This window comes from Taurulus bubalis (genome assembly GCF_910589615.1).
Source record: "Taurulus bubalis genome assembly, chromosome: 1".
Lineage (NCBI taxonomy): Eukaryota > Metazoa > Chordata > Actinopteri > Perciformes > Cottidae > Taurulus > Taurulus bubalis.
Genome location: NC_136589.1, coordinates 17,971,764 through 17,998,536, shown reverse-complemented (window position 1 = coordinate 17,998,536; position 26,773 = coordinate 17,971,764). Strand labels below are relative to the sequence as shown.

At 44.4% G+C, this 26,773-nt stretch overlaps 3 protein-coding genes across 3 annotated transcripts in view; 2 read left to right on the top strand and 1 right to left on the bottom strand.

Annotated features, from left to right (window-relative positions):
- Positions 1 to 357: 357 nt before the first annotated feature.
- On the bottom strand, positions 358 to 7,815 carry bag5 (BCL2 associated athanogene 5; the record flags this gene model as incomplete). Its single annotated transcript, XM_079226332.1, has 4 exons — positions 358 to 898; positions 1,939 to 2,357; positions 3,446 to 3,926; positions 7,724 to 7,815. 4 exons carry the CDS (start codon positions 7,813 to 7,815, stop codon positions 358 to 360), a joined length of 1,533 nt encoding a protein of 510 aa, XP_079082458.1.
- Positions 7,816 to 9,286: 1,471 nt separating this feature from the next.
- coa8 (cytochrome c oxidase assembly factor 8) lies at positions 9,287 to 16,941 on the top strand. Its single transcript, XM_079232785.1, has 5 exons — positions 9,287 to 9,538; positions 11,813 to 12,010; positions 13,032 to 13,095; positions 14,058 to 14,148; positions 16,740 to 16,941. The coding sequence occupies exons 1-5, from the start codon at positions 9,413 to 9,415 to the stop codon at positions 16,852 to 16,854; spliced, it is 594 nt and encodes a 197-aa protein (XP_079088911.1). The 5' UTR covers positions 9,287 to 9,412; the 3' UTR covers positions 16,855 to 16,941.
- Positions 16,942 to 23,595: 6,654 nt separating this feature from the next.
- The window catches only part of klc1a (kinesin light chain 1a), a gene marked incomplete at its 5' end in the record, with an annotated part of 34,601 nt that continues 31,423 nt past the window's right edge, over positions 23,596 to 26,773 (top strand). Inside the window, 2 exons of the mRNA XM_079220253.1 lie at positions 23,596 to 23,862; positions 24,604 to 24,834. Of these exons, the coding sequence (XP_079076379.1) occupies positions 23,596 to 23,862; positions 24,604 to 24,834 (498 nt within the window). The remainder of the gene's footprint in view (positions 23,863 to 24,603; positions 24,835 to 26,773) is intronic.

Below are 26,773 nucleotides of genomic sequence, written 5' to 3'. Positions count from 1 at the left end.
ACACACGTCAGCTACTCAGAGCAATCAGGCCGAGAAGTTACTGCCAAGCGATCAATCACACATGACAGACAGACATCTGGGAAAAAGAAAATCTTCAAAAAACGCACAAAATGAATTCAAAGTGTTTCACAAGAGGAGTTGTGTGTTCTTCTCAGCATGTCGGCCACAACTACCACGAAGAGAGACGAAATAAAAGGCGCTGCTGCAGTGCATTCTGGGGATTTAAGTCCATATGTACAGCACGTGGAATGATACCGTACCAGTTTTGTTTGTTTTTGGTCTTTTATTTACATGCTCGGCTCCTCCCCCTTCCTGCAACATGGCTGCCACGCGGTGCAGCTCCTCCTCCTCAGCGCTTCAGTACTCCCATCCGTCCGTCTTCATGTCCAGATAGTTGAGAATGTTCTGGGCGAACTTCACTGCCTGCTTGCGCGCCATCTTGGTTGTGTCGTCGCCCTGCGGGTCCACGGCATCCAGCGCTAGCAGCTGCTTGGTCAGCAGCTCCTCCAGCAGGATGTAGCTCTTGTCGACCCGCTTGCCGTCGAAGCCCAGCGCCTGGGCCTGCAGGTCCGAGAGGCTGCCCAGGACCAGCCACACGGCCCGGTGCGCCGGGTGCTCGGCGGGGCCCGGCTGGCGGTGCGCCAGGGCCTCGCGCAGGTCCAGGAAGGTGATGATGGCCTGGACCTCCACCACGGCGCGGCGCCGGGCCTCCCGAATGCACGGGTTCTTGGCCGTGTCCACCTGGTCCAGGTGCGTGAGGAGGCTCTGCAGCTCGGCTTTGGGCCTGAAGCTCAGGTCGCCCACCGTGCAGTGCCGCAGGACGCCGTCCCGCAGATGGGACACGTGGGCCCGCAGCGCCTCGATCTCACGGATGGAGCCGTGCTGCGCCAAGTCGTATCTGGAGAAACAAAGATTTATGTCAAATAATAAAAGTACTAAGAGAACCAATAAGACAACCAATAAGAGTACTAATTAAAGGGCTAATAAGAGTACCAACACGAGTGCTATGAGAACCAATAAAAGTACCAATACGAGTACCAATAATTAGTACCGGTACCCACTCATTTAATAGTCACTCTTAGTAAATCTTTTCTGCAGCAGAACCAGAAATATGGTATTTTATTATAATTTCATGCATTCTTCTTCCGCGTCAAAACCTGGAGTCTACATTACCCACAATGCTACTCAACGGTGTGTTATGCTCGTAGCAGCGAGCTCAACTGGATTTATTTTCAGTCCTTGAAACAGACTTTTTGTCTCTCACTTATAAACCTCTAATATTGGCAATAAAATAAACATTTAAATATATTTTCTATCCATTAAGATATTAATTTTCGGTGCATACTGCATCAAACAAGCTTTTTTTTTTTTTTTTAAACATAACAGAATTCCAAAGGTTGGCAGAACAAAGAGAAACGTGTTAGTTGTACTCGGTGTAGAGTACTCGGTAGGCGTATTATTGTTGTTGTTATTATTATTATTATTATTATTATTATTATTATTATTATTAGTGCTATCGGTACTTCTCTAGTGACGAGTCTAAATCACTGCTGACTGAGCAGCACGATTCAAATCAAAATTCAAAACCTGCCTCCTCCAGTGCAGCACTCTGGTGACGACGACAACATCGACTTTGAACAATAGAAAATGTTTACGAGGCACTTCTTGTTTGGAAAGTTGTATTTCTTCTCATCCAACATCTTTAGAGCTGAAACCATTAGTGGATCCACAGAAAGGTCCTCAACTATTCTGATGAGCAACTATCTTTTCAGCAAAAGCAACAAAAATGTTGTCTTTTATGAGAGTAAATAGAACGTATTTGGGTTTTTAACTGTCGCTCGCACAAAACAAGACGTTTTCTGACTTTAAAGACCAAAACTATTTGATAAATGGGTAATCTATCCACAGATGAATCACATCCTCCAGAGAGCCGCCTACCTGCGCGTGTCCTCGCCCTCCCCCTCCATGTCCAGATGTTTCAGCAGCCCGTTGATCTCCTCCACGACCTGCTTCCGGTAGTTCCTGATGGCCGCGTTGCCGGACACGTCCAGAGCGTCCAGCTCCGCCTGCATCTCCGTCAGGATGCGCGACAGGTGGGCGCAGCTGTCCCGGCCGGTCAGGCCCATCAGCAGTGCCACCAGCTGGCCGCGCGCCACGCCCACCTTCTCCATCACCTGGTTGATGCGGTGCACGGCCTCGTGGGTGTCGCCCGGCAGCGGCAGCGACAGCGTCTGCTGCTGCGTGCGGCCCTCGATCACGTCCTGCACGGCACACAGCCGCGTGAGCGCCCGGTAGCGCGCCTTGCGGAGCGGCACGCGGCCCTCGGTCTTCACCTGGGTGAGCCGCAGCACGATCACCTGCAGGGTTCATACACAGTTTGACCAGTGGATTTCCATGACTTTTCCATGACCAATTATTTTGTGAAATCTCGGTGTATACATGAAAGTGAGAAAATGTAGTATTTCAACTAACAATGAGAATTCCAAAGCATACAGTATACCTTAAGTGTTTCCCCTAGGTTTACAGCTTTAGGGGGGGGGGGGGGATGACGACAGACATACTATATCGTGGTACCTCACAGTACTACATAGTGGTACCTCACAGTACTATAAAGTAATACCTCACAGTACTACTAGTGACTCCATCTGTGCTTTTATAAATAATAGAATAAAGAACATTGCAATCACTTTCAAGTATACCAGATTGCTCCATCAGACAAAAAAATATGTGTCATCACAATGAAAATAAAGTTATATTCGTGCAAAGAAATAACTAATATTTAGTTACTACTAAATAGCTTATTGTGGAAAGCAATAAGCAATTTTTTTGCAAAACAGAATGAGTGCAGATATGTGAGCCATCAAGTCTGATCAGTATTAGTGGCTGCAGTGAGCTGCTTTCCTCTACAAATCTTTTTAAAACGGGGTTGTAGACTTGATACGGCCGCTCTCAATTCATGCTCAATGTTGAGCTTAGATCTGTATTCTGATGAGAGACGCAACAGCAGAAAAGACCTCACGGAGATCTCATAAAGATCGGCTTTTGGCAAAATGCCAAGAATCGGCGAGTCATGCATGCATAAGTGTAACCTGTTAACGACCGTGCAGGGCGCGGGCGCCCCCCTAATGTAACGGTAGGGGAAACACTGACCTTAAAGGACACAAATGAATGAGAGACAATAGTTCGATTAAAAGAATAAACATTTATATAGATGCCTGTATGGACGCCTGCTTATATTTTGAGCGTCTTTCTTTTAAAAGCATATTAATTATTTCAAAATCAGCATAAATGAACATCATGAACATATGAATATAACAAATTTCCATGACTTTTCCAAAACTTTAGGGATGTCATTTTTTTCAAGGACTTTTCCAGGCCTGGAAATAACCATTTTAAAATTCAATGCCTTTTCCAGGTTTTTCCACGACCGTAAGAACCCTGGTACCTGCAGGGCGTCCACCAGCTCGTCGTTGATCTCGGCTGCGCCGCCTGAGCGCTGCGGCGCCACCACGCGGTCGTCCACCAGCTGCCGCGCCTCGTCGCTCAGCTCCTCGATGGCGCCGCGGGACGGGTGCGTGGCGTTCTCCTCCAGGTAACGCAGCAGTCCCTCCACCTCCTGCGCCGCCCTCTTGCGCGCGCCCTGCAGCTCCGGCTTGCCCTCCGTGTCCACCTGGTCCACGTCCAGCAGCAGCCGCGTCAGCTCGCGCTCCAGACGCTTGTAGTCGCGGTCGTCCTGCGGGCCACTGAACAGGCACACCTGCGGGCCCAGAGACGCCACCTCCTTGTGGACCTCGTACAGTCGTATCATGGCCGGGTGCTGCGGGTGGTACGGCTGCTGCTGCTGCTCCGCTGGGTGGTGGTGATGCTGCTGCTGCGGGACGCCATGGTCCATCCTCTTCCCACCATCAAAGGGCTTCCCAAAGAGGCTGCAGGAGACGGACAGGAAGCAGGAAGGAAAGTCAGAACCATAAAACATGTAAACGTCATGTTCTTTTTGGATCTTCTGAATTAAAGTTTATTCGTTTTTTTACAAGCAAGATTGAACTGTAACGGAACATAAAGTGACTTTAACTACAATACACAACCCAAACACATTAGCTAACGTGATAGCAAGCTGACTAGCTTCCATTAAAAACAAGTTTGAGGGAAATAAAGCCGCTGTTGACATCTTAACGCTGATTGGCCAAGACTCGACACATCAAAGATCTTTTATCACGACATCAGCTTTTCTCCGTGTCTCACTCCAATCTCAAACACGCCGCCAGGCCAGTTGCTCTGCTCCTCTCTTTTTTTCTTCTCCACGATTTATTGACTGCCGTAATAATCGCGCGACACAACGAATCGATAATGAAATTCGTTGCCAACTCTTTTGATAATCGATTTTTATCAATTCATTGTTGCAGCCCTAGACTGTAATACAAACAGTTCAGTTCGTCAGGTGCAACATTTATGACAGTGTTGGTCAGTTTGTCCCATTTTGCTGCAATAATAATGATTGAAGTGAGATGAACAGACTGAAAACGTTATCTTATTAGATCAGATATGTTGACAGTTTTCCTTTGGAGACAATTTGTGGTTAAAAAAAAAAAAAAGGTAATAAATTGCAATATATCGCAATACTCGTATCGTGTCGTATCGTGACGAAAAGTACCGTGATAATATTGTTTCGTGACCCAAGTATCATGGTAATATCGTATCGTGACTTACGTATTGTGGTAATATCGTATCGCGAGACCTCTGGTGATTCCCACCCCTAATAATAATAATAATAATAATTTTATTTAACGAGGAAATGTCTCAGAGTTTAAAAATGTCCTTTTTTCCAGTAAATTTGGTTTCAGCATCAACAGATTTTAACCAAACGAGGTAAATGACTCCAAACCCAGAACCAGTTCAGTTTGTTTTCCTGGTCCAAAGCCAATAAACAAAGCACTACCTGTTAGATCAGACCTGGGCATCTTACGGCTCTCCCAGTCTGGCCCGCGTGAGGTCAATCAAAAATGAAAAATAAATAAATAAGGTGCATGCCATGAGTGCAATACAAACGGCACTGCTTTTACTTTGAAGGCGATTTATTTATGTGTGCGCGCACGCACGCGCTTACGCAGCCTCACGACGGGCAGTGTTGCCGACTTGGAGACTGAAGTAAAAGCGTATTGTTCTGCAGTTTCTGTCCTCAGCGAGCAGTGGGTGTTGCGGCGAGACCCCCGCCTCCCAAAGAGCTTCGCGCTGCAGTCTCCGCCTCCAGATTGAAAATGAATCACGCAAAGTCGCCGCGGATCTGACCTGCGGTCTGATACACTATAGCAGAGCACTTTAAGTCAGGATCACTTCTGGATTTTTATTCTTCTCTCAAAGAGGAGAACTTTCCTCACATGAGGAGGCTCAGAAGATGTTGGTTCTCTTTGGATCTACCTACATGAGAACAAACATTCTAGTGATGAAGTTCAACAGATCAGATCCTCTCTCTCAGCTGTCCTTCATCTCCACCTCATTCAACCAGACTTCATGCTCTTGTTCAAACCAACACAGACTGGACTTTTCTCCCGAGTAAGAACAACTGAACTGGAAAACATCAAAAGCACTTATTGCTTTTGTTTAAAGTTAATAAATTGCTGGTCTTTAACATACATATTTAAGGTAAGGGTTAAACAAATCTTAAAAAATTAAATTATTTTGTTTTACTTATTTTCATAGCCTTATTGTAACATGCATTCTTACCAGTAGCAGTTCAAAACAATATAATTTACAGTTTTTTAATAAAGTAATAACATTAATATTGAGTTAATTCAATTAAGTTCGGAATTGGTTCGGCCCTCCACAACGGTCCAAATTTTTCATGTGGCCCCTTGGGAAAATTAATTGCCCACCTCTGTGATAGATGCTGTAAACATAATACATTAGATTTGATTTATTTAACCTCATGTTGTTTTTCTTTTTTACAAATTTTCATTGCTTCTTATATTTTTGTATATTTCTTATATATTTAGCCAGTTTCTTGTTTTCTGGAGCCTCCCAGCGATAGCATTTCACACGATTGCACTTCATCGTGTAACCGGAGTGACATGAAGCGTCTCAAGCCGGCATGAGAACAAATGCCCACGTGATGGTTCACATGGAACGCTTCCCGCTGCAAAGCGAGAGGACACGAGCGAGGTTAACTTACATTTCATCCTGACCAGAGGAGCCCACATGACGACCGATTCTCATCGACATCAACTTCATCATCTTCATCGTTAAATACAGAGGAGGAAATGACCGAAACACGAAATATGAAAACAGTCGACTCATGAAGCCGTCAGCGCTGCTTCAGGGGATTAAGAAGAAGACGACGCTGATTTCATTTTCAATTTAATATCTAAATAATCTAATACTAATTTTAAATAATCTAATAACAAAAAACAGATTACTGGAGACATCGGCTGGACGCTCCGAGTGATGTCACAGACTCGACATGAGGAACTAAATGATTGATCCAGAAAATAATCTGCAGATTCCTCAATGATGAAGTTAATGAGATCACTTCTCTGAGTGACTTTGCCTGCTTGAGTCTTTGAGTCTCGATCACTTTTAGTCTATTTGTAGTTCTGTGGTTCTGGCTTGTAATCGTTTGTAGTCTTTGTGCATCTCATTTATTTTGCATCTCCTTGTAGTCATTTTGCATCTTTGTTGTTGTCCTATGTCTCTGAAGTGGTTGATTTGCATCTCTGTAGTTTTGTGTATCTTTCTCTTTGTAGTAATTTTAGAGCACTGTGTATTTTTGTGTCTCTTTCAATTTAGTCATTGGGTGTGTTGTGGTGAGTCATTTTGCATCTTTCTGTGTTATGTCTCTTGTCGTTGTCTCTTTGAAGTAGAGTTGTGTCTCTTTAGTTCTGTCGTCTTTTTTTGAGTCAACTTGCAGTTGCATCTCTTTGTGTTGTTGTTTTGTATCTTTGTGTTGTTTTGCATCGCGTTAATGTTGTTTCACGGACATCGAGGTGAACTTTCTGCAGGACGAGGACGGGTTGTAGGTTCAGAACCCAACACACGACTCCGGGAGACGGTTGCATCACGAGGCGGTTCGGTCGGCATCAGTCGAGCTGCCTGCATACGAGCACGGAGCCCAAAACAATGTGACGCTACCTCATTCGGCATCAATAACACGGATTGGAAGAGACGGCGATGCCTGAAGTTCTTTTATGTAACGGGGAGGAGGCTGAACCGTGTTCTGATGCCGAGCTACAGACGGAGAAGAGCTACAGACGGAGCATTTAACAGGATCATCTCAGTCATCCATTCTGGAAAACACCTCCTGACTTGATCCAAGAGACAAGAAGAAGACATTAAAATAAAAAGAAGAGGAGGAGGGGTGATATGATGAAGCTAAGAAAAGGTTTCTAGTAAGAATCTCCTCCCATGAGTCACAGCATGAAGGTGCAGCTGGTTAACGTGCAACCTCAAAAAAATAATAAATAAACGTTCCCGCATCTTTTCCTGCACGTAGCGGTTCCGCACGGCTTTTGCCGCACCACACCGACGTCCAAAAAGCACATTTTTTTGGGGGGGGGGAGAGAAGAGAGATCACAGCTGTCGTGCAAAGAAGGTACGTGTGTGTGTGTGTGTGTGTGTGTGCGCGCGCGTCCTCTCGCATGCACATACAGGCAACACACCTCCGGATCAAGCAGGCTGCAAAAAACACCTCGAAGCATCTCCCTGTCTCACACACCACATACACACATCTCACCTTTTCAAAACTCCGAACACATTCGCGCACATTTTCACGGGTGTCTCGTTTCCATCGGCCGCCGCGGCGCGGGTCGTGGAGCACACTGGCATCCAGATGAGGAACCGACCCCCCCCCCCCCACCCACACCCACACACACACACACACCCTCCAAACGATGATCCGGTCAGCCTCAGCACCTCCCGGCTGCCTCCCACAGAGCCTCCCTTACTTCACAGTACACATCTCCCAGAACACATGAAATACACCCTAAAAAGCTTCTTTCTGGCCCCGGTATCGCGCCCCGCTCCGCGCGTTAGAGTCATTGTCAGTCCGCGTCGCAGCTCCAGCTGATCACCTGACTCGGGCCCCACCTTTCGGGCCCAGATAACGACAGCTTTTGTCGGAGTGTTAAATGTACAAACGCCGCCCCACCACCCGCGTGGGGGGTTCCCCACTCACCTGCATAGCCAGCGCACAGCCATCTGAAAGGTCGTGGGGAAAAGTGCGCACCTCTTCCCCGATTAAAGCTAACTAAACATTAGCCTACCTAGCTACCTTCGAGGAGTTACTTTCCGGGTGGCTCACGCGAGCGAACTATCGCGGAGTTCTTCTTCGCTCGTTTGCGGGTGAACCCAAAGCGTTTCGTGGGCGTTCGTTTCGCTTGAGGGCGACGACATGTTCGTGGATGTTTAGTTATCGTCTCGTGAATTTATATTGACGTGGAATAAACTTTATACAGGTGTCATTTTACGGTGATTTACTTAACTATATTCCTTTTAACGGAGCGCAAGTTTTGGTTGTCCACCGTCCGATAATGTAGTGCGCTCCATTTTGTGAGCGGGGTCGTGCCGGTTAATCGCAGCGGCAAGGGTGTTACACTCAAACTTCGAATTCACCCAAAATAAATTAATTGCTTTGGGGTATTTTAAAATATTTTGATTGTAATACTTGTGTACTTTTACTTGAGTACGATTTTTTTAACTGATCGTTTTAATATTGTTGTTTTATCGACTATGTTTTACAAAGTAATATGTAATATTTTCTCGAATTTATCGTATTATTATTATTATTATTATTATTATTATTATTATGATTATACTTTGGATATTTTTGTAAATTATTGTGAGTTGCCACTCTTTAAGGGGAAATACTAATACTAACTTCATATTATTAATAAAATGGGGTTGCACCAACAAGGATTAACTCTTAAACTAGGTCTAAACCAGGTGTGTCTTTTAATCCAGTTGCACCCCATTTTAAACCTAGTTTAACCTTAGTTTACAATTAATCCTGGGTAAATCTAACCTTTTGGCAATCTCTGTTTAATTTCCATTTAAATCTAGATTAAAATCAAATCTGTTGCTCATTTTAAACCGAGTTTCAACCTGGATTAGCAGCTTTATTTGAACCACCCCTGGAGGAGGTTTATTCTTTCTCTACCACAGGCGGGTAAACATAATAATAGTATATAATAATAAGTAAGTAGTTCAGGAGGAAACCCCGCCCCCGGGGCTGCGCCAGTGACTCTTTCGAGCCCATGTTTTCGTTGTGGGAGTCACGTGACCAGACGGTTGGCTGCTGCTCTCAGAAGGACATCGACATGAACTCCCCCTGAAGTGGGACCACATTAACGTTTGGAGACCCCGTACTGTGGCAGTTGTCGCCTCTCCCTCTAAAAAAACAGCTGTTTGTTTCAGTTAATTAAAAATGGCGTCCAGGAGCGCGGCGTCAGCGTACAGACCTTCCGTTCTGCGCGCTGCACGTAGTCTGACGGCGCTGAATATGCGGAAGTGCAGCTCCAAACTGGCAACCCAGCAGCAGCAAAAAACAAAGGTTCGTACATTAATGTCAGGAAAAGTAAAATACACCATGTAAAAATATTACAATAAGTACTCACTGTGCAGTAACATGTTGATGCATGAACGTGCTCGTCGTTTTAATATATTACGATATACTAGTGAGTGTTTTAATCTATCATAATACATCATATTGTATAGGATGATTTATGTTTTGTGTTTATTAATGTTCTAGTAGCTGAAGTGTCAAATGTAAAAGATTAAAAAAATACAATATCTGTCTAAAATGTTGCATAAAATGTAAATGCACAAATGCACGGACCTCGTACTTGTACTTCAGTACAAGAGTAATTTACTCAGTTTCTTTCCACCACTGTCATCTATTTCCCCACAAATACTTACTAAATTGCTCATTGAAATCACTTTAATAATTACATGTAATTGTCCCAGTGGCTGAACCAGTGTTACCAGTACATAGTTTCTACCTTTTATAGTGGTCTCTGAGTCCTGCTTGGTGTTCCTGTATCCGGTGTTACGGTTTAACAGGCGACCATGTTAACTGGCGACTTTCGGCCGAAAGCGTCTCCTGTTGTCGTCGTTACAGCAGATGTTGAGAACACGTAGCTGTCCTCGTGAATGCCGCATTGTTTAATTCTGCAGTTCAATGTCTAACCTTCTCGTCTAAAGTCTCTGGTCAAAACATACCGGACTAGACGTTGTTGAGTCTTTTCTGGGAAATAATCCACGCGAGTGGAAGCGTCGCTTGTTGTTTATGTGTTGAAACAGGAAGTCAGCAAATTGTCTTTCCAGTTGTTACAAATAACACATAATGACTGTGGAGTCTGTTTTGTGCAAATATCTGTCACGTAAATTAGCTCTATAGTCCACGAAAAAAGAAGAGAAAAAAGATATAAGTTTAATTAACGGGATTCGAACTCATATCATTGGGTGGAAAAAGATCAGAGGTCAGTGGCATTACCACTACACCAGGATAGACATAGTGGATTTTCTTGTGGATTTACAATGAAATCATCTACAACACAGTCAGCAGTCACATTTAAACGGCAGAGAGCCACCAGATCAACTTGCGACCAACTGCGACTCCATGAAGCATGTTGACGTGACCTGCGGAGCACTTTACAATATCGCTGCTTTCTCAAACTAATAGACAGCTGTTTAAAATCAGACCATTCAAAACGTCTTTGTAGAACTACAAATTAATGAGGCAGATCTTTGTGGTGTTGTTATGAGGTGAAAATACACAATGTGGACAATAACGCAAAGGGGGGAACAAGAAAAGCAGAGCCATAAAATTAAGAAAACTTTATTTATTTTACTCTTTAGTAGGTGAATAGTTTTTGTGTGTGTTGGTTTTAGCTTTATTTTATTATTTTTACAACCGAACCAAACTTCCTTTTGGTCCTTCATTTATTTTTTTATACTCTCAATTCTGAAACTATTTCCACCAGTAAAAGAAAAAAATAAGATGAAAATTTAGCCTTGATAGTACAAATATCCTCATGGTAAATCGTAATTATAGAGAGATAAAAAGTAATGATCATGAGATAAAACGTCATAATGACTTATCATGGGAATATTTTTATTATCACGGCTACATTTTCATTTGATCTTATTATTTTACTGCCGTTAAAGGGGTGCAATGTTAAATCTCTTTTTAAGTTGCAGGGTTTTTGCGCTCTCAGAGCCACCAAAGGATAAGATGAAGAGAGATTCCGGAGCCTGAAAAATGCTGGTTTCTTCTCTCTGAGTTCCCCAAAACTGCAGACAATGTAGCCGATAATACAATGTAGCCGATAATACAATGTAGCCGACAATATAATGTAGCCGAAAATGTAGCCGATAATATAATGTAGCCGACAACATAATGTAGCCGACAATGTCGCAGATTATGTAGCCAATAATACAATGTAGCCGACAATGTAGGAGATCATGTAGCCGGTAGTACAATGTAGTCGATAATATAATGTTGCCAATAATACAATGTTGCCGAAATTTAATGTAGCAGATCATGTAGCCAATAATGTAGCCGAAAATGCTATGTAGCCAATAATATAATGTAGCCGATAATATGTCGCCGACAATGTCGCGGATTATGTAGCCAATAATACAATGTAGCAGACAATGTCGCAGATCTTGTAGCCGGTAGTACAATGTAGCCGATAGTACAATGTAGCCAACAATGTAGTCGATAATACCAAGTAGCCGACAATGCCGCAGATCATGTAGCCAATAGTACAATTTAGCCGACCATGTAGCATCGCGTCTAATCGGCCCCTCTCTCTCCGAGCAGAGGTCTCCCTTCAGACCAGCGGCCAGCACCACCCATGACTGGATCGGGCCCCCCAACCCGCTCTCTAACCTGCGGCCGATCGTCTACTTTGTCCCCGAGGACGAGTCTGAGCTGCAGAGACGCCTGAGACGCCTGAGACAGGAGACCGAGGCCTGGAACCACGACTTCTGGACCCAACAGAACATCAGGTTCAGTGAGGTGGACCTTCTCTTTATGTTTGTATTATTCTGTTGCACAGAAGTGATGCATTCAATGTTAACGGGGAAAAAACAAATCTAGTTTATCAAGATGACGTACAAGACAAAGACTAATTATAGACCTCATGTGGAAAATGAGGGAATTTAAATCATCACCTCTTTGCTTTCTCCTCTTCTTCTTCTTCACCTCCTTCCTTCCCTCCTTCTGTCTCCTATCCTTTCCTCTGCCCGTCCTCTCTTCTTCCTTCTTTCCCAACTTTTTAATCTCTGTCTCCTTACCTCATTCTGTTCTTTTATTTCCTCCTATCCTTCTTACATCGCTTCTACCCTCCTTCTGTCTCTACTCCTTTCTCCTACTTCTCTCTCCTCATCTCCTTTTCTCTGTCCGTCCTTGCTTCCTCATTTTCTCTCTTTCTTTCTCACCTTTTTACCTCTGTCTTCACTCTTTCACCTCCATCTCCCACATGATCAATCACGTGATCATTATTGATCAAGTAAAAGGTTCCTTCGCATGCTGAGCTCTTATGTTCAGCGTGTCAGTTTATACTTCCACCAGCAGGGGGCGGCATCGCACAAGAAAACATCAAAGTAAAGTCTGAGACTTTTTTTTTTTTTTTAAACCTAATGACAAATTAAATGACTTCAGTTTTGATGGTATACAACAACGAAGATATTTTTTGAAACTTATTTTACGTGAGTGTGTGACTTTAATAAACTATTATGTATTTACTATTTAATAAGTAGACATAAAACATAAAAATTCTAATTATCATTGTCTCTCTGGACGAAGAGGAAAGGAAAGCGGAATATTTAATATAGAATATTCTCATTGCGTTTTATCTATTTGTTTGTTTAATTGTTCGCATATAGACCAACCCTGTGTGATTTATGTGTTTTTTTTTTAAAATAATAGTTCTTCAGTCTGTTAGACCTGAATCATTGTGTTGACTCTTGGCTTTTTGTTTGTGTTGTTATAATTAAATAAATAATAATATACATATTTATATTCATGCTCTCTGCAGGAAAAGGACACGTTCATCTCTTCCCAGCTGAGCGTAAAGGGCTTGAGCATCCGCGATGAGAACGGTGAGGACGTGCAGCGCTGCTCCGTATCGAAGATTAAATAATTATATTATTATTTTTAATATTATTATTAGATTAGATTTATTCTCGGCCTCTGATCCAGTTCAGAACGTGTGAGAGACGAAAAATGTCTTGATCTGTATTTTCCCTCCGTCTTTCCTTCTTCCTTCTCACCATTTTACCTGTATCCTCTTCTCCTCTTTTTCCTCCTTCACCTCACGTTTCTCCCTTCATCTTCACCTTTCCTCCCCCGCTCAGTCTCTTTTCCTCTGTCCTTCCTTCCTTCCTCACCTTTTAATTTTTTTTATCTCCCTTACTCCTCCTCTTTTCTCCCCACCTCCCTCTTCGCCTGCCTCTTCTCTCTCTTACTCCTCACTCCTTCCTTCCATCCCTCCTGGGATACTACTCATTCCTTCCTTGTCTCCTCCCTTGCTCCATTTTATCCTTCCTTCCTCAGCTCCTCTTTTCTCCCCCACCTCCATTTCTGCCTTTCCTTTCCTTCCCCCCTTCCGCCTCCTCTCCTTCTTCCTCATCTACTTCCCTCTGCCCTTTCCTTGCTCCATACCCTCCTTCCTTTTTTATGTATTTTTTTTTAATTTTCTTCCAGACCTCCCTCTGTCTTTCTTTTCTCCCTTTCTCCTCACCTCCCTTCCTCTCCCCTTCCGTCTCCTCCTTCCCTCACATTAATCCCCCCTGTACACTACACACAGAACACAATATATTTATGTAACCTCTGGTGATTTTAAGAAGTGTAATGTGTCCTAATGAGAATATAATGCTGTGTTTCCTTGTCTCCTCTCTTCTTCCTCCTCTTACTTCCTCCCTTGTCTCCTCTCTTCCTTCTCTCTTCCTTTCTCCCTTGTCACCTCCTCTTCCTCTTCTCTTCCTTTCTCCCTTGTCTCCTCTCTTCCTTTCTCCCTTGTCTCCTCCTCTCTTCCTTTCTCCCTTGTCTCCTCCCCACTAAGGGCGCCGGAGGACCCTGAACAGTGAGGAAATGGCCGTGTTTTATAAAAGCTTCTTGGACACGAACAGAAGACGACACTCAGATTATAACAAGTGAGTCGTCTTCAGCTGCTCCGCTAAATACTGTAAAATTCTTTGTTTCCGTCTCCTCTCCTTCATCTCTTTCCTCTGCATCCTTCCTTGCTACCTCACCTTTGTACTTGTCTCCTCTCTTTCCTCTGCATCCTTCCTTGCTACCTTACTTTTGTAATTCTGTTAACTCTTTGCCTTCCTTTCCTCCCTTCCTCCTCACCTCCTTCCCTCCCTCTATCTCCTCCGCTTCATCGCTATTGTCCTTCCTTGCTTTTTCCCTTACTTCCTTCTTTTCTCACCCTTTTACCTCTGTCTCCTCTCGTCCTCCACTTTTTTCCCCCATTTCCCTCTCCGCCTTCCTTACCAGCCTTCTTACTTCCCTTTTCGCCACCCTTCTTCCTTCTGTCTCCTTTCCTCCATCTTCATCTCCTTCCTTCTGTCCGTCCGTCCTTCCTTCCTTCCTTCGTGCCTTGCTCCCTTCCTTTCTACCTGTCTTCTCTTTTCACCCCTACCTCCCTCTTTGCACTTCTTTCCTCCCTTCCTCCTCCCTCCCTTCCTTCCTTCCTTCCTTCCTCCTTCTCTCCGTCCTTCCTTGCTCCCTCATCTCTTTACCGTTTACCTCTGCTTCATTAAATACTTTAAGCATCTGTGTGTTTGGGGTAAAATAACAGTCAACAGTAGAATGAGCTGAACTTGTTTAATAAAACTGTATTTTATATTTAAGTCATGCACCTTCCGCCTATATATATATATATACACACACACACACACACACACACACACACACACACACACACACACACACACACACACACACACACACACACACACACACACACACACACACACACACACACAGGACTGGTCTCAGAAAATTAGAATATTGTGATAAAGTTCTTTATTTTCTGTAATGCAATTTAAAAAAACAAAAATGTCATGCATTCTGGATTCATTACAAATCAACTGAAATATTGCAAGCCTTTTATTGTTTTAATATTGCTGATTATGGCTTACAGCTTAAGAAAACTCAAAAATCCTATCTCAAAAAATTAGAATATTTCCTCAGACCAAGTAAAAAAAAAAAAGATTTATAACAGCAAAACAAAATCAAACATTTGAAAATGTCCATTAATGCACTCAGTACTTGGTTGGGAATCCTTTTGCACAGATTACTGCATCAATGCGTCGTGGCATGGAGGCAATCAGTCTGTGGCATTGCTGAGGTTGTATGGATGCCCAGGATGCTTCAATAGTGGCCTTTAGCTCATTTGCATTGTTAGGTCTGGTGTCTTTCAGCTTCTTCTTCACAATAGCCCACAAATTCTCAATGGGGTTCAGGTCAGGGGAATTGGCAGGCCAATCAAGGACAGTAATGCCATGGTCAGTACACCAGTTACTGGTGGTTTTGGCACTGTGGGCAGGTGCCAGATCATGCTGGAAAATTAAATCCTCATCTCCATAGAGATGACGAGCAGACGGAAGCATGTAGTGCTCTAAAATCTCTTGGTACACAGCTGCATTTACTCTGGACTTGATGAAACACAGTGGACCAATACCAGCAGCTGACATGGCACCCCAAACCATCACTGACTGTGGGAACTTCACACTGGATTTCAAGCAACTTGGATTTTGCGCCTCTCCAGCCTTTCTCCAGACTCTAGCGCCTTGACTTCCAAATGAAATACAACACTTGCTTTCGTCTGAAAAGAGGACTTTGGACCACTCTGCAACTGTCCAGTGCTTCTTTTCCATAGCCCAAGTCAGACGCTTCTTCCGTTGTCTTGAGTTCAGAAGTGGCTTGACCATGGGAATACGGCTATTGTAGCCCATTTCCCGGACACGTCTGTGAACAGTGGCTTTTGATACCTGGACTCCAGCTTCAGTCCACTGTCTTTGAAGCTCCCCCAAATTCTGGAAGCGACTCTTCTTCACAATGCTGTTAAGGCTGCGGGCATCTCTCTTGGTTGTGCAGTGTTTCCTGCCACATTCCCCCCTTCCAACAGACTTTTTGTGGATGTGCTTTGAAACTGCACTCTGTGAACAGCTTGCTCTTTGAGAAATTTCTTTTTGTGTCTCACCCTCCTAAAGGAGGGTGTCAATGATGGTCCTCTGGACAGAAGTCAGATCAGCAGTCTTCCCCATACTTGTGATTTAGTTTACTGAACCAAGCTGAGTGTTTTTAAAGGCTCAGGAAACCTTTGCAGGTGTTTCGACTTAATTAGACGATTCAAGTGATCAGTTGAATACCCTACTAGTTTACCCTTACTACTTTTTCATGATATTCAAATTTTTTGAGATCGGATTTTTGAGTTTTCTTAAGCTGTAAGCCATAATTAGCAATATTAAAACAATAAAAGGCTTGCAATATTTCAGTTGATTTGTAATGAATCCAGAATGCATGACATTTTTGTTTTTTTTAATTGCATGACAGAAAATAAAGAACTTTATCACAATATTCTAATTTTCTGAGACAGTCCAGTATATATTATATTTAAGTCATGCACCTTCCGCCTAGAAAAATTCCTTGTTTGTGTAAACATTCCTCGTTTGTGTAAACATTCCTGGCAAATAAACGGATTCTGATTCTGATTTAACCTCCTCCTGGTCTGCAGGGAATGGTACCGACGTAACTTCCTCATCACCTTGCTCATGGCCCGAGTCGCCCTGAAGAACTCGTGGAGGACGTTCACTGAGAGATGCAAGAAAAACAGAACTGACGATAAATAAATATTTACCGTTATCTCCGTTTTCAGTGCTTCGTTGTGTCATTTAAAAATGTTTTTACACACAAAACATCCGCTCATAAAATATGATTCAGCGTTGGCAGATGTACGTTTTTGAAGTTTGTAAGTCATAAACATAATTTTTCCTGTCAGAAATAAGTGGTTGGGTATCATTGTAAACCAAAAATGATTGAGTGTGTATCTAAATAAATTTACTTAAGTACTGTTTTAAAGTATATAAAGAATATTTTTATGTAATGCTACTTAATACTTCTGCTCCACTACAATTCTCTGGCAAATTATTTGACAACATTACTTACTTTGCATGTTTATATTATTTATACAAAATATAAAAATTAACTAAAAAGTATTTTTTGTATTCTTATAGTAGGTTAAACTTCCCAGCAGTATATAACCTAGACGACAACAAATAATTAAAAAATAATTAACCCTTCATATTTTATATTGTATATTATTTATATAATATATATTTATTTATTTGTGTGATTATTCAGCCAGCCAACAATTGTATGTTAAAATACTCAACAGATCCCAATTACAAGCAATATAAACAGCATTTATAGCATTTATAGCTCCTGCTGCATCACTGTTGAAATCATCACAGTCAAAATAAATGTGGCGGCTTCCCCTTTAACCGGGCAGCGATGACATCATTGCCGAGGAGCGCGCTCGCGCCCCGCCGGGTAACGCCATTTTCGCGCGCCGCCGCAGTCAGTCCAGCGGACCCCAACAAGAACGGGATTTCCTTCGATGGCTCCGACTAAAGCCAGGAGGGTTTTGACAGTTTAGGGTGCCGGCTATGGAGCGAGCTGGTCATCTCTAACGGCGGACACCGTTTATTGTGTTTTATAGTACATGTTTTTATATTTTTGATTTGTTGTTTTGTTTGTTTTTACACACGTATCGGCCTCCGTTTATAAAAAAAAAAAAAAGGAGCACGTGATCCAAACGGTTAAAATCTGCGTTGACGACAGATGTCCTGGAGAACGGTAGGAGCGGATCCGTCTATTTCCTGGAACCTTCTCCCATTAGCTCACTAATCGGCATACAGCGCGCGCTTTAATGAGTATTTATGCGGGTTGTTTTGGTCCACAGGTTTTTAAAGATGGATCCTCTTTGATGCGGGGTGTTTACGTTGATTGCGGTAATTAGACGTTGAGTTAGTGGCGGAGGAACTGGTTCTTCAGGTTAATCCGACTGTAGGTGAGCCAGCTGGAGCCACGAAGCGGCAGGGGACTGCACCATGGGGGGAGGGGAGGCGGCGTAAATCCTGGATGTTGTGTCACGTGACGGTTTGGATGTTGGATGTCACCCTTTCATTGATATGCAGAGCCGAGCTGCAGGGTGAGAAGGCTGCCTGTGTTCAGACAGTGGAGCTCAGTGTGGGTGTCACACAGCTGGGGAGCACCCAGAGGTGCCTGAGGATGTTTGAAGTGCAGGACTGAGTCCACACTGCACGACAGAAATCTCAGACACAACACACACACCAAGTGTGTGTGTGTTGTGGTTGCGGTGCTGCAGCTTCTTCTGCAGGTAAAGCTCAAAACCAGCGTGCAGCTAAAACATAATATCTAAAAACACTGCAGACAGAGCACGTTTTTAATGTACTTGTACACGTGTTACTTCCAGAGAGGTATTTATGAATTACATATTTCAAATAGAGCCCCCAACAATAACAGATTTTTTCCGTTTGTTTTTATCACAACACAAAACGTAAGCAGATGTGTTTTGTCAGGAATCTTTAAACTTCCTTTTTAAAGTTCTTCTGTCATCTTTTGACATTTATGTGCTTTCATTTCTCATAACTTACTGAATCTCAGCCGATCAATATCAGCCCGGCTCACTTACTGATCGGGCATTTATTAGAATAAACAATATTTTATCAATTTGATGACTATTAAAATACTCGCTGATTCATTTCTTGACTTTTTTCTTTCTTTTTTGCCATTCAGCAAACAGAGAAGCCTCACGTCAGATCTATTTATTTTGCCTTTTGTGTCCTTTATGATTGTTAACTGAACGGCCTCTGTTTTTTTATGCTTGGTGGAACAAAACAAGCAGTTTGAAGACATCGCTTTGGGCTTAAAGACTTTTTTTTAATGTGCATTTTCATTATATTTTACATTTGGTTGAAGATCTGTTATTTCTGATTCATAAATGATCCACTAAGTTAATCTAGTCGAGGCTCTTTCAGACTTTCTATCTTAAACGTCGACGTGAGTCACGGCTCATCGTCTCATGACTGTTGGCCACGTCGGTGACTGAGCGTGTTTCTTCCTCTTCTTCATTGGTTCCCCCGTGTCGTACCCTCCCAGTCTCCCAACCAGCTGACACCAGGGCCTCGACCCTATCTACATTTCAGAAGTGGTTTCTGTTCCTTTCCCTGCAGCGCTTTATGCTCCGAGACCAAAATAAAAGGCTGTTGGATCAGAGCATGTACACAAAGTCCTGAGCTGTCACTTCCACTTCACTTGTTGGTGCTCGCCTCAATCTCTGAGGTTTTGGGTTGTTGGAGAATTAAAAACAGGGATTCATGCCCATGTTTCAGTGCATGGCTCTTGTTGAGGATCCAGTTTGATGGGTTTGCTACATCTTTAAATATGTGTTTTTCCATTTTTTTTCTATGAGCTGTTTCCAGCTCATTAGCTGAATGATGTGATGGAAACCCGGTGTTACCTGACATGATGCATGACGAGCACTGAGAGATAACGTCCATAGCCGTACGCCATCACCACTGAAGCTGAACGCTGAGCTCTGAAACATAAATAAAAACTCCAGATGATGGTTGTGACCCGCGTGCATTAAGAAATTTCAGCGTATTAATGTCGCTGTGGACATTAACTGGTTGTCTCTCATCTCGTGGAGCGGTTAAGCTATTTTCTAGCATAAGGTATATCTAAAAACTTTTTTAATCAATGAATCGTCCTTCAAGCTAAAAGAGAAAAGAAGCTGGAACACAGTAGCGTCAACCTTTTGTGTTATTTGGCTGCATCTTTCACTTCTTTGTGAGGTTTTCTTTACCTGCACGGCCAGCTGTCAGCTGACGTGCTGCAGGCCGGCTGCTGAGTCACATGAACTGTAGCCCGTCCTCCATCTGCCTCGTCTGCTCCAGTCTTCAGATATCTTTTATACATATGTATTTATATTAGTTTCTGTCATCGTTCAGTTTGTAGATTTATTAGGAAGCTCAGTGCAAGTGCTACTCAGTCATAATCCTCTATGTGTGTGTGTGTGAGTGTGTGAGGTGAGTGAAACGTGCATGAGGAGTTTGTTGAGGTTTCAACGTGAGAGGAACCGATATTAACTTGCAGTTTTGAGAGACTCTGAGACGCAGATTATTGTTGGAGATATTGTCATCGTGAATATGAAGGCTCAGGGCTGGTTTTACTTTACTGGACCGTCTTTTAAACACTAATCACATCAGAATTCTACCAGATTAAAACTTTGTTATATCATATCTGAGTAGGTTTTTAGTTGGTGATTAAAACTGACTGGAGACATGGAAGCTAATAGCTGCTGACTCTGTAACGCTGTAGTGAAGCTCTGCACTTGTTCCCTTCAGAGCTCTCACGATGCTCAACTCGTATACATCCTCATCTCCTATCTCCTCATATCTTTTATCTCATGTATCCTCATATCTCATGTATCCTCATATCATTTATATCTCTGTGAAGGACCTCGGTAAGCAAAAACTGGGAAGGCAGGGTAAGGTGTGAAAAAATAAGGATTTTATTGCCCCAATACTATTTACAGGTTTTCGGATGGGGAACAAAATCGGAACGAAGTGACAAATAAGCAAGTTCAACATAACTTAGTTAAGGTTTACCAAAACTCATGAACTAGAATTTAAGACTAACATAATGAGCGCTCCATGGAACAGAAGACACTCCCGAGCCATCTCCCACAGCAGGGTATATAGCAGTCGGCGATGTTAATTGGAAGGGGAGAACCGACCTCTCTCCCTAGTAGTGCAGAATAGCCTGGCCGCTGAGGACACCCCTCTGTCTGAGGTAGCATGGCACGGTGCATCAACTACCCAGGCCAGTCCATGGCAGGTGTGCTGCAGCGGCGCCAGTCTCTTGAAGGATCGTCGGCTGCAAGTACTTCTCCGTCAGGTCGACGGCGTACTTGAGCATTCGGAGTTCTGCGTCGCCTGCAATTAACCGTCATGCCGCCAGGGGGGTGTGGCTGTGTGGTTTCAGGGGTTATAGCCGAATTCCAGTCACAATAAACAATGGCGACCAAGTTGGAGCGGCTGGAGCTCATCAACATTGAAGAGCAAATGCTTATATTGCAAATGTTGAAGCGCAGGCGACAGAGAAGACGTTTGCGGAGGTGGTCTGTACGACCACTAAACCGGTCGAGGCTGGGAAAAAGCAACTGCCGGAAATTACGTTCTGATACCGTGTTCACACCGGACGCGACGCGAATTTGCGGCGCCGCGTCCACCGCGGAAGTTTACTCGCGTGAGTAGAAAGAGGGTGTTCACACCAAACGCGAATTCGCGGCGCGACCAAAGGGGCGTGGCTTAGCTCTGTTGCTTGCCTCACACACAGAGACACCTTTGGTTGCGCTTTCATTTCCGCTTTCGACCATGGAATAAATAACCACTAGTTCTGCTTTATACTTGTTGTGGAAGTCCTAAGCATGTCGGAACATGAAACGCCCTCGTATTTGGGTTCATAACATCATCCGTAGCCGCACACAGCTCGGTGAATTTCACCGACTCCTCCAGGAACTGCGTCTCGCGTATCTCCGTAAAACGATACCGATTATGCCATCCACCATGGATAACCACTAGTTCTGCTTTATACTTTTTGTGTAAACTCCACATATGTATAACATCAAACTCCATGGTGTCTAGGTTCATAATATTATCTGTAGTCCCACAACAGCGTCTCAATGAAGCCGCTGTCAGCGCTGGTTCAGGCGGAGCAGCAGCAGTTTCATTCAGAAACGGGGAGACGGCGGTGGTGACGGGCGGAGCTTCTCAACGCTGATTCTCAACGCTGATTGGCTGCCGCAACTTTGCGTCACGCGATTTCTCCGCCAGAGTTGGGAGAATTCAACTCACGCGAATTCGCGCCGCGTCCTTCGCTTTGTTCGCCCCAGGTCAAACGTTCTGTTCGCGCCGCCTCCAATGCGTCTATCTCGCCGCAAATTCGCGCCGCAGCGCGTCTGTGGATTGACTTAACATGTAAACTGGTTCGGTGTGAACACGGCATGAGCCGACCAATCACAGCGCTTGCCGTCCGCGTCAACGCGACGCGTAGTCAAAGCCTAGTTTATGGTTCTCCGTCACGTCGACGGCGTACCTACGCCGTAGCTACGCCGTCAACGCAGACCCCTACGCCGTAGCCTGATGCGCACCTCCAAAAAATCCTAACTACGCGTCGCGTTGACGCGGACCGCAAGCGCTGTGATTGGTCCGCTCAGAACGTAATTTCCGACTGTTGCTTTTTCCCAGCCTCGACCGGTTTAGTGGTTGTACAGACCACCTCCGCAAACGTCTTCTCTGTCGCCTGCGCTTCAACATTTGCAATATAAGCATTTGCTCTTCAATATTGATGAGCTCCAACTTTAATGCAGCCGCTCCAACTTGGTCGCCATTGTTTACTGTGACCGGAATTCGGCTATAACCCCTGAAACCACACAGCCACACAGGCACACCCCCTGGCGGCATGACGGTTAATTGCAGAGCAACGCGGTCCCTCAACGCAGAACTTCGAATGCTCAACGACGGCGTCACGTCGACGGCGTAGGTACGTGACGGAGAACCATAAACTAGGCTGACTGCAGAGATCTAGAGAACATCACCTCCAATTGGGCCCGTCGCTGTTCCAGCATTCACAATCTCCTCATATCTTATATATATCATGTATCCTCATATCTTATATCATGTATCCTCATATCTCATATATCCTCATATCTTTTATATCTCCTACATCCTTATATCTCATATATCCTCATATCTTTTATATCTCGTATATCCTCATATCTTATATATCTCATATATCCTCATATCTTTTATATCTTGTATATCCTCATATCTTTTATACCTCATATCTCCTCATATCTCATATATATCCTCATATCTCATATCTCCTCATATCTTATATATCCTCATATCTTATATATCCCGTACATCCTCATATAATCTCATATCCTCATATATGCTCATAACTCATATGTCCTCATATCTCATATATATCCTCATATCATATAATCTCATATCTCATACATCCTCATATAATCTCATATATGTTCATATCTCATATATCCATCCTCATAACTCCACCTGTCGCTGCTGCAGCTCAGACGCACCTCAGGAGGAGCTGCAGGGGGACGTTTCTCCACCTTCAGTCTCAACCTGAACCACCTGGACCGGGCGGACACTGGTTCAGGTCTGACCTGCTGCTGAAGCCGGTATTGATTTAAAGGAGACGCATCAGGCGTGTAGAGCAGAGAAGATCAGGAGGATGCAACTCTGAGTGAAACAGCTGAAGCTTACGCGCTTCATTACGGTCTCATTGGGGATTTAATCAATAAACTGTGACTCCATGAGATCCTTGTTTCTGGTGTTTTTTCAGCAGCAGACATTAACCCTGAATAAGCCTTTGATGTGTTGCATGTAACGAGTCTTTCATGCACAGACATCGTGAGACTTTAAAATGGACGAATCCTTCCGGCTCACTGTAACGCTCCTCTGTGTTGACCCTGCAGGATGCGTGAGGACATGTCCACCACGGTGTGCGTGAAGGAGGAGGAGGACCCCGGGGAGAAGCTGTCCCAGGATGAGATCATCTCCCGGACCAAGCAGGTGATTCAGGGGCTGGAGGCCCTGAAGCAGGAGCACCACTCCATCCTGGAGGGCCTGCTGGGCTCGCTGTGCTGCCTGAAGGAGGACGAGGAGGGCGTGCTGGTGGAGGAGAAGTCCCACATGATCCGCCAATCCCTGGAGATGCTGGAGCTGGGGCTGGACGAGGCTCAGGTACTGACGGGTTCTTCTGTTCAAGTAGCACCAACATGCTTTATCTAGTCTTCCTCAATAACCAGCAACACAACAAGGTGAACACATTCATACAGCATTAAAAAAGATAATCTTTTTACATGAAAGATGGGCTACATGCTGTAGTATGCACACCTCTTTAATAATAATAATAACAATCAGGCCAATAGTCTTGATCAGAAAACACAGATCTAAAGGCAAGGCTTAAGTTTATTTGTAGAGCTCATTTCATCCACAAGGCAATTCAAAGTGCTTCACATGAAACCATTAAAAGCATCAAAACATAATGCAAAAGAAGATTTAAAAACAGAACATTTATTTAAATATTAAAAGCTATTAAATATAAACACGCTGCTCCACTGAGCCTCCAACACAATAACTGTTAACGCAGTTATTGTAAAGTAGAGCATGATTCACATTTCATAATTATCCTCCTTAACACCCGAGTGTCTGCAAGACTCAAACTCTGTTTAATGACGCTGCTCCCCGCAGGCAGGTAAGCAGGCAGGCAGTATATATATATACAGTGAAATAGAAGTATGTACAGTGACTAACTAAACAACAAAGGCAGTGCCAGGGCTGTTGATTTTGATCGGTTGTAGCTACTGGGAGCGACTGGGACGGGAAATATTGTCCACTTTATCGCCCCCAAATGTGTGATCTGATTTATGATTGAGCTGTGAAGCATCCCGGTGTGTTAAGAAGCCCCCCCTCTCTGTCCAGGTGATGATGGCGCTGTCCAGCCACCTGAGCTCGGTGGAGTCGGAGAAGCAGAAGCTCCGGGCTCAGGTGCGCCGGCTGTGCCAGGAGAACCAGTGGCTGAGGGATGAGCTTGCCGGCACGCAGCAGAAGCTGCAGAAGAGCGAGCAGAGTGTGGCCCAGCTGGAGGAGGAGAAGAAGCACCTGGAGTTCATGAACCAGCTCAAGAAGTACGACGATGACCTGTCCCCATCGGTGAGTCCCGGGTCTCCTGCAGGGGGCGCTAGCGAGACCCCTGAAGCAGGGTCTGCATCAGCACCAGACCACCAGAGGGTTTATTTAGCACGTTATAAAATTATGTTTTGGTCATCGTTAGTTTATTTCAGTCAGTCGACCACTGACTTCATGTTCCTGTGTTTAAGGTTCAAATATTTATTTCCGGCGAGCAGCTGACACTGCAGATGAGAATCCCTAAAACAAGACGGAGGCTAATTGGTTAAAAATGGAGCATCTTATTTTTTTGCAATAAATCAGAGAGCGTATACTTAATATACACAATTTATATGTGTTATTGAGAAAATGGCAAAACATTTTCGAATTAAATTAAAATTGCTTTCATAAGTAAGAAAATAAAAGGTTTGAAGTTGTCCTTTTAGGGTTTAAAAACCCTTGAAGTTCTGCTTTTAAAGAGTAAAGTCTTTCTCTTCCTTCTGAAAGAGGCTTGTTTCCTGCTGCATCTTCTCTTTTTGCAGCTTCATGGCGTTTTGAACCGCGTCCCTAAACTGATGATGAGCAGAGTCGATAACGATCAAAGAACCAGAGACTGTGACTCTGATTGAATGAGAACACTCTTTTCATGAACGTAAACATCAAGTTCCTTGTGCTCCCGCCCTCCTCTCTCCTTCCTTCCTTCCTTCTTTCCTTCCTCCCTCTCTCTTTCCTTCCTTCCTTTCCTCCCTCCTCCTCCCTCCTTCCTTCCCTCCCTCCTTCCCTTCATTCCCTCCCTCCTTCCTTCCTCCCTCCCTCCCTCTTTCCTTCCTTCCCTCATCTTTCCTTCCTTCCCTCCTCCCTCTTTCCTTCCTTCCTTCCCTCCACCCCTCTTTCCTTCTTTCCTGCCCTCCTCCATCCTCCCTCTTTCCTTCCTTCCTCCCTTCCTTCCCTCCCTCCCTCTTTCCTTCCTTCCTTCCCTCTCTCTTTCCTTCCTTCATTTCCTCCATCCTCCCTCTTTCCTTCCTTCCTTCCCTCCATCCTCCCTCCCTCTTTCCTTCCTTCCCTCCATTCTCCCTCTTTCCTTCCTTCCCTCCTCCCTTCCCTCCCTTTTTCCTTCCTTCCCTCCCCTCCCTTTTTCCTTCCTTCCCTCCCTCCCTTCTTCCCTCCTCCCTCCATCCTCCCTCACTATTTCCTTCCTTCCCTCCCTCCTTCCCTTCTTCCTTCCTTCCCTCCCTCTTTTCTTCCTTCCCTCCTCCTCTCTCTTTCCTTCCTTCCCTCCTTCCCTCCCTCTTTCCTTTCTTCCCTCCATCCTCCCTCTTTCCCTCACTCCCTCCTTCTTTCCTTCCTTCCCTGCCTCCATCTTTCCTTCCTTCCTTTCCTCCCACCTCCTTCCTTCCTTCCCTTCATTCCCTACCTCCCTCCCTCTTTCCTTCCTTCCCTCTCGCTTTCCTTCCTTCCTTCCCTCTCGCTTTCCTTCCTTCCTTCCCTCTCGCTTTCCTTCCTTCCTTTCCTCCATCCTCCCTCTTTCCCTCCTTCCCTCCATCCTCCCTCCCCCTTCCTTCCCTCCTTCCCTCCTCCCTTCCCTCCCTCCCCTTTTCCTTCCTTCCCTCCCTCTTCCCTCACTCTTTCCTTCCTTCCCTCCTTCCCTCTTTCCTTCCTTCCCTCCCTCCCTCCTTCCTTCCCTCCTTCATCCTCCCTCTTTCCTTCCTTCCCTCCTTCCTCCCTCACTCCTTCTTTCCTTCCCTCTCTCCCCCACTCCCTCCTTCTTTCCTTCCTTCCCTCCCTCTTTCTTTCCTTCCTTCCTTCCCTCCCTCCCTCTCTCTTTCCTTCCTTCCCTTTCTCCCTTCTCCCTCCCTTCTGCCCTCACTCCCACTTTCCTTCCCTCCCTCCCTCCCTCCATTCTCCCTTCCTCTCTCTTTCTTTCCTTCCTTCCCTCCTCCCTCTTTCCTTCCTTCCCTCCTCTTTCCTTCCTTCCTTCTTTCCT

Bases quoted from the DNA above. Each gene is read 5' to 3' on its own strand.
- coa8 (XM_079232785.1), top strand. From the start codon at position 9,413: ATGGCGTCCAGGAGCGCGGCGTCAGCGTACAGACCTTCCGTTCTGCGC. The intron at 9,539-11,812 runs GTTCGTACATTA...CTCTCCGAGCAG, and splicing joins AGCAGCAGCAAAAAACAAAG to AGGTCTCCCTTCAGACCAGC. The intron at 12,011-13,031 runs GTGGACCTTCTC...TGCTCTCTGCAG, and splicing joins AGAACATCAGGTTCAGTGAG to GAAAAGGACACGTTCATCTC.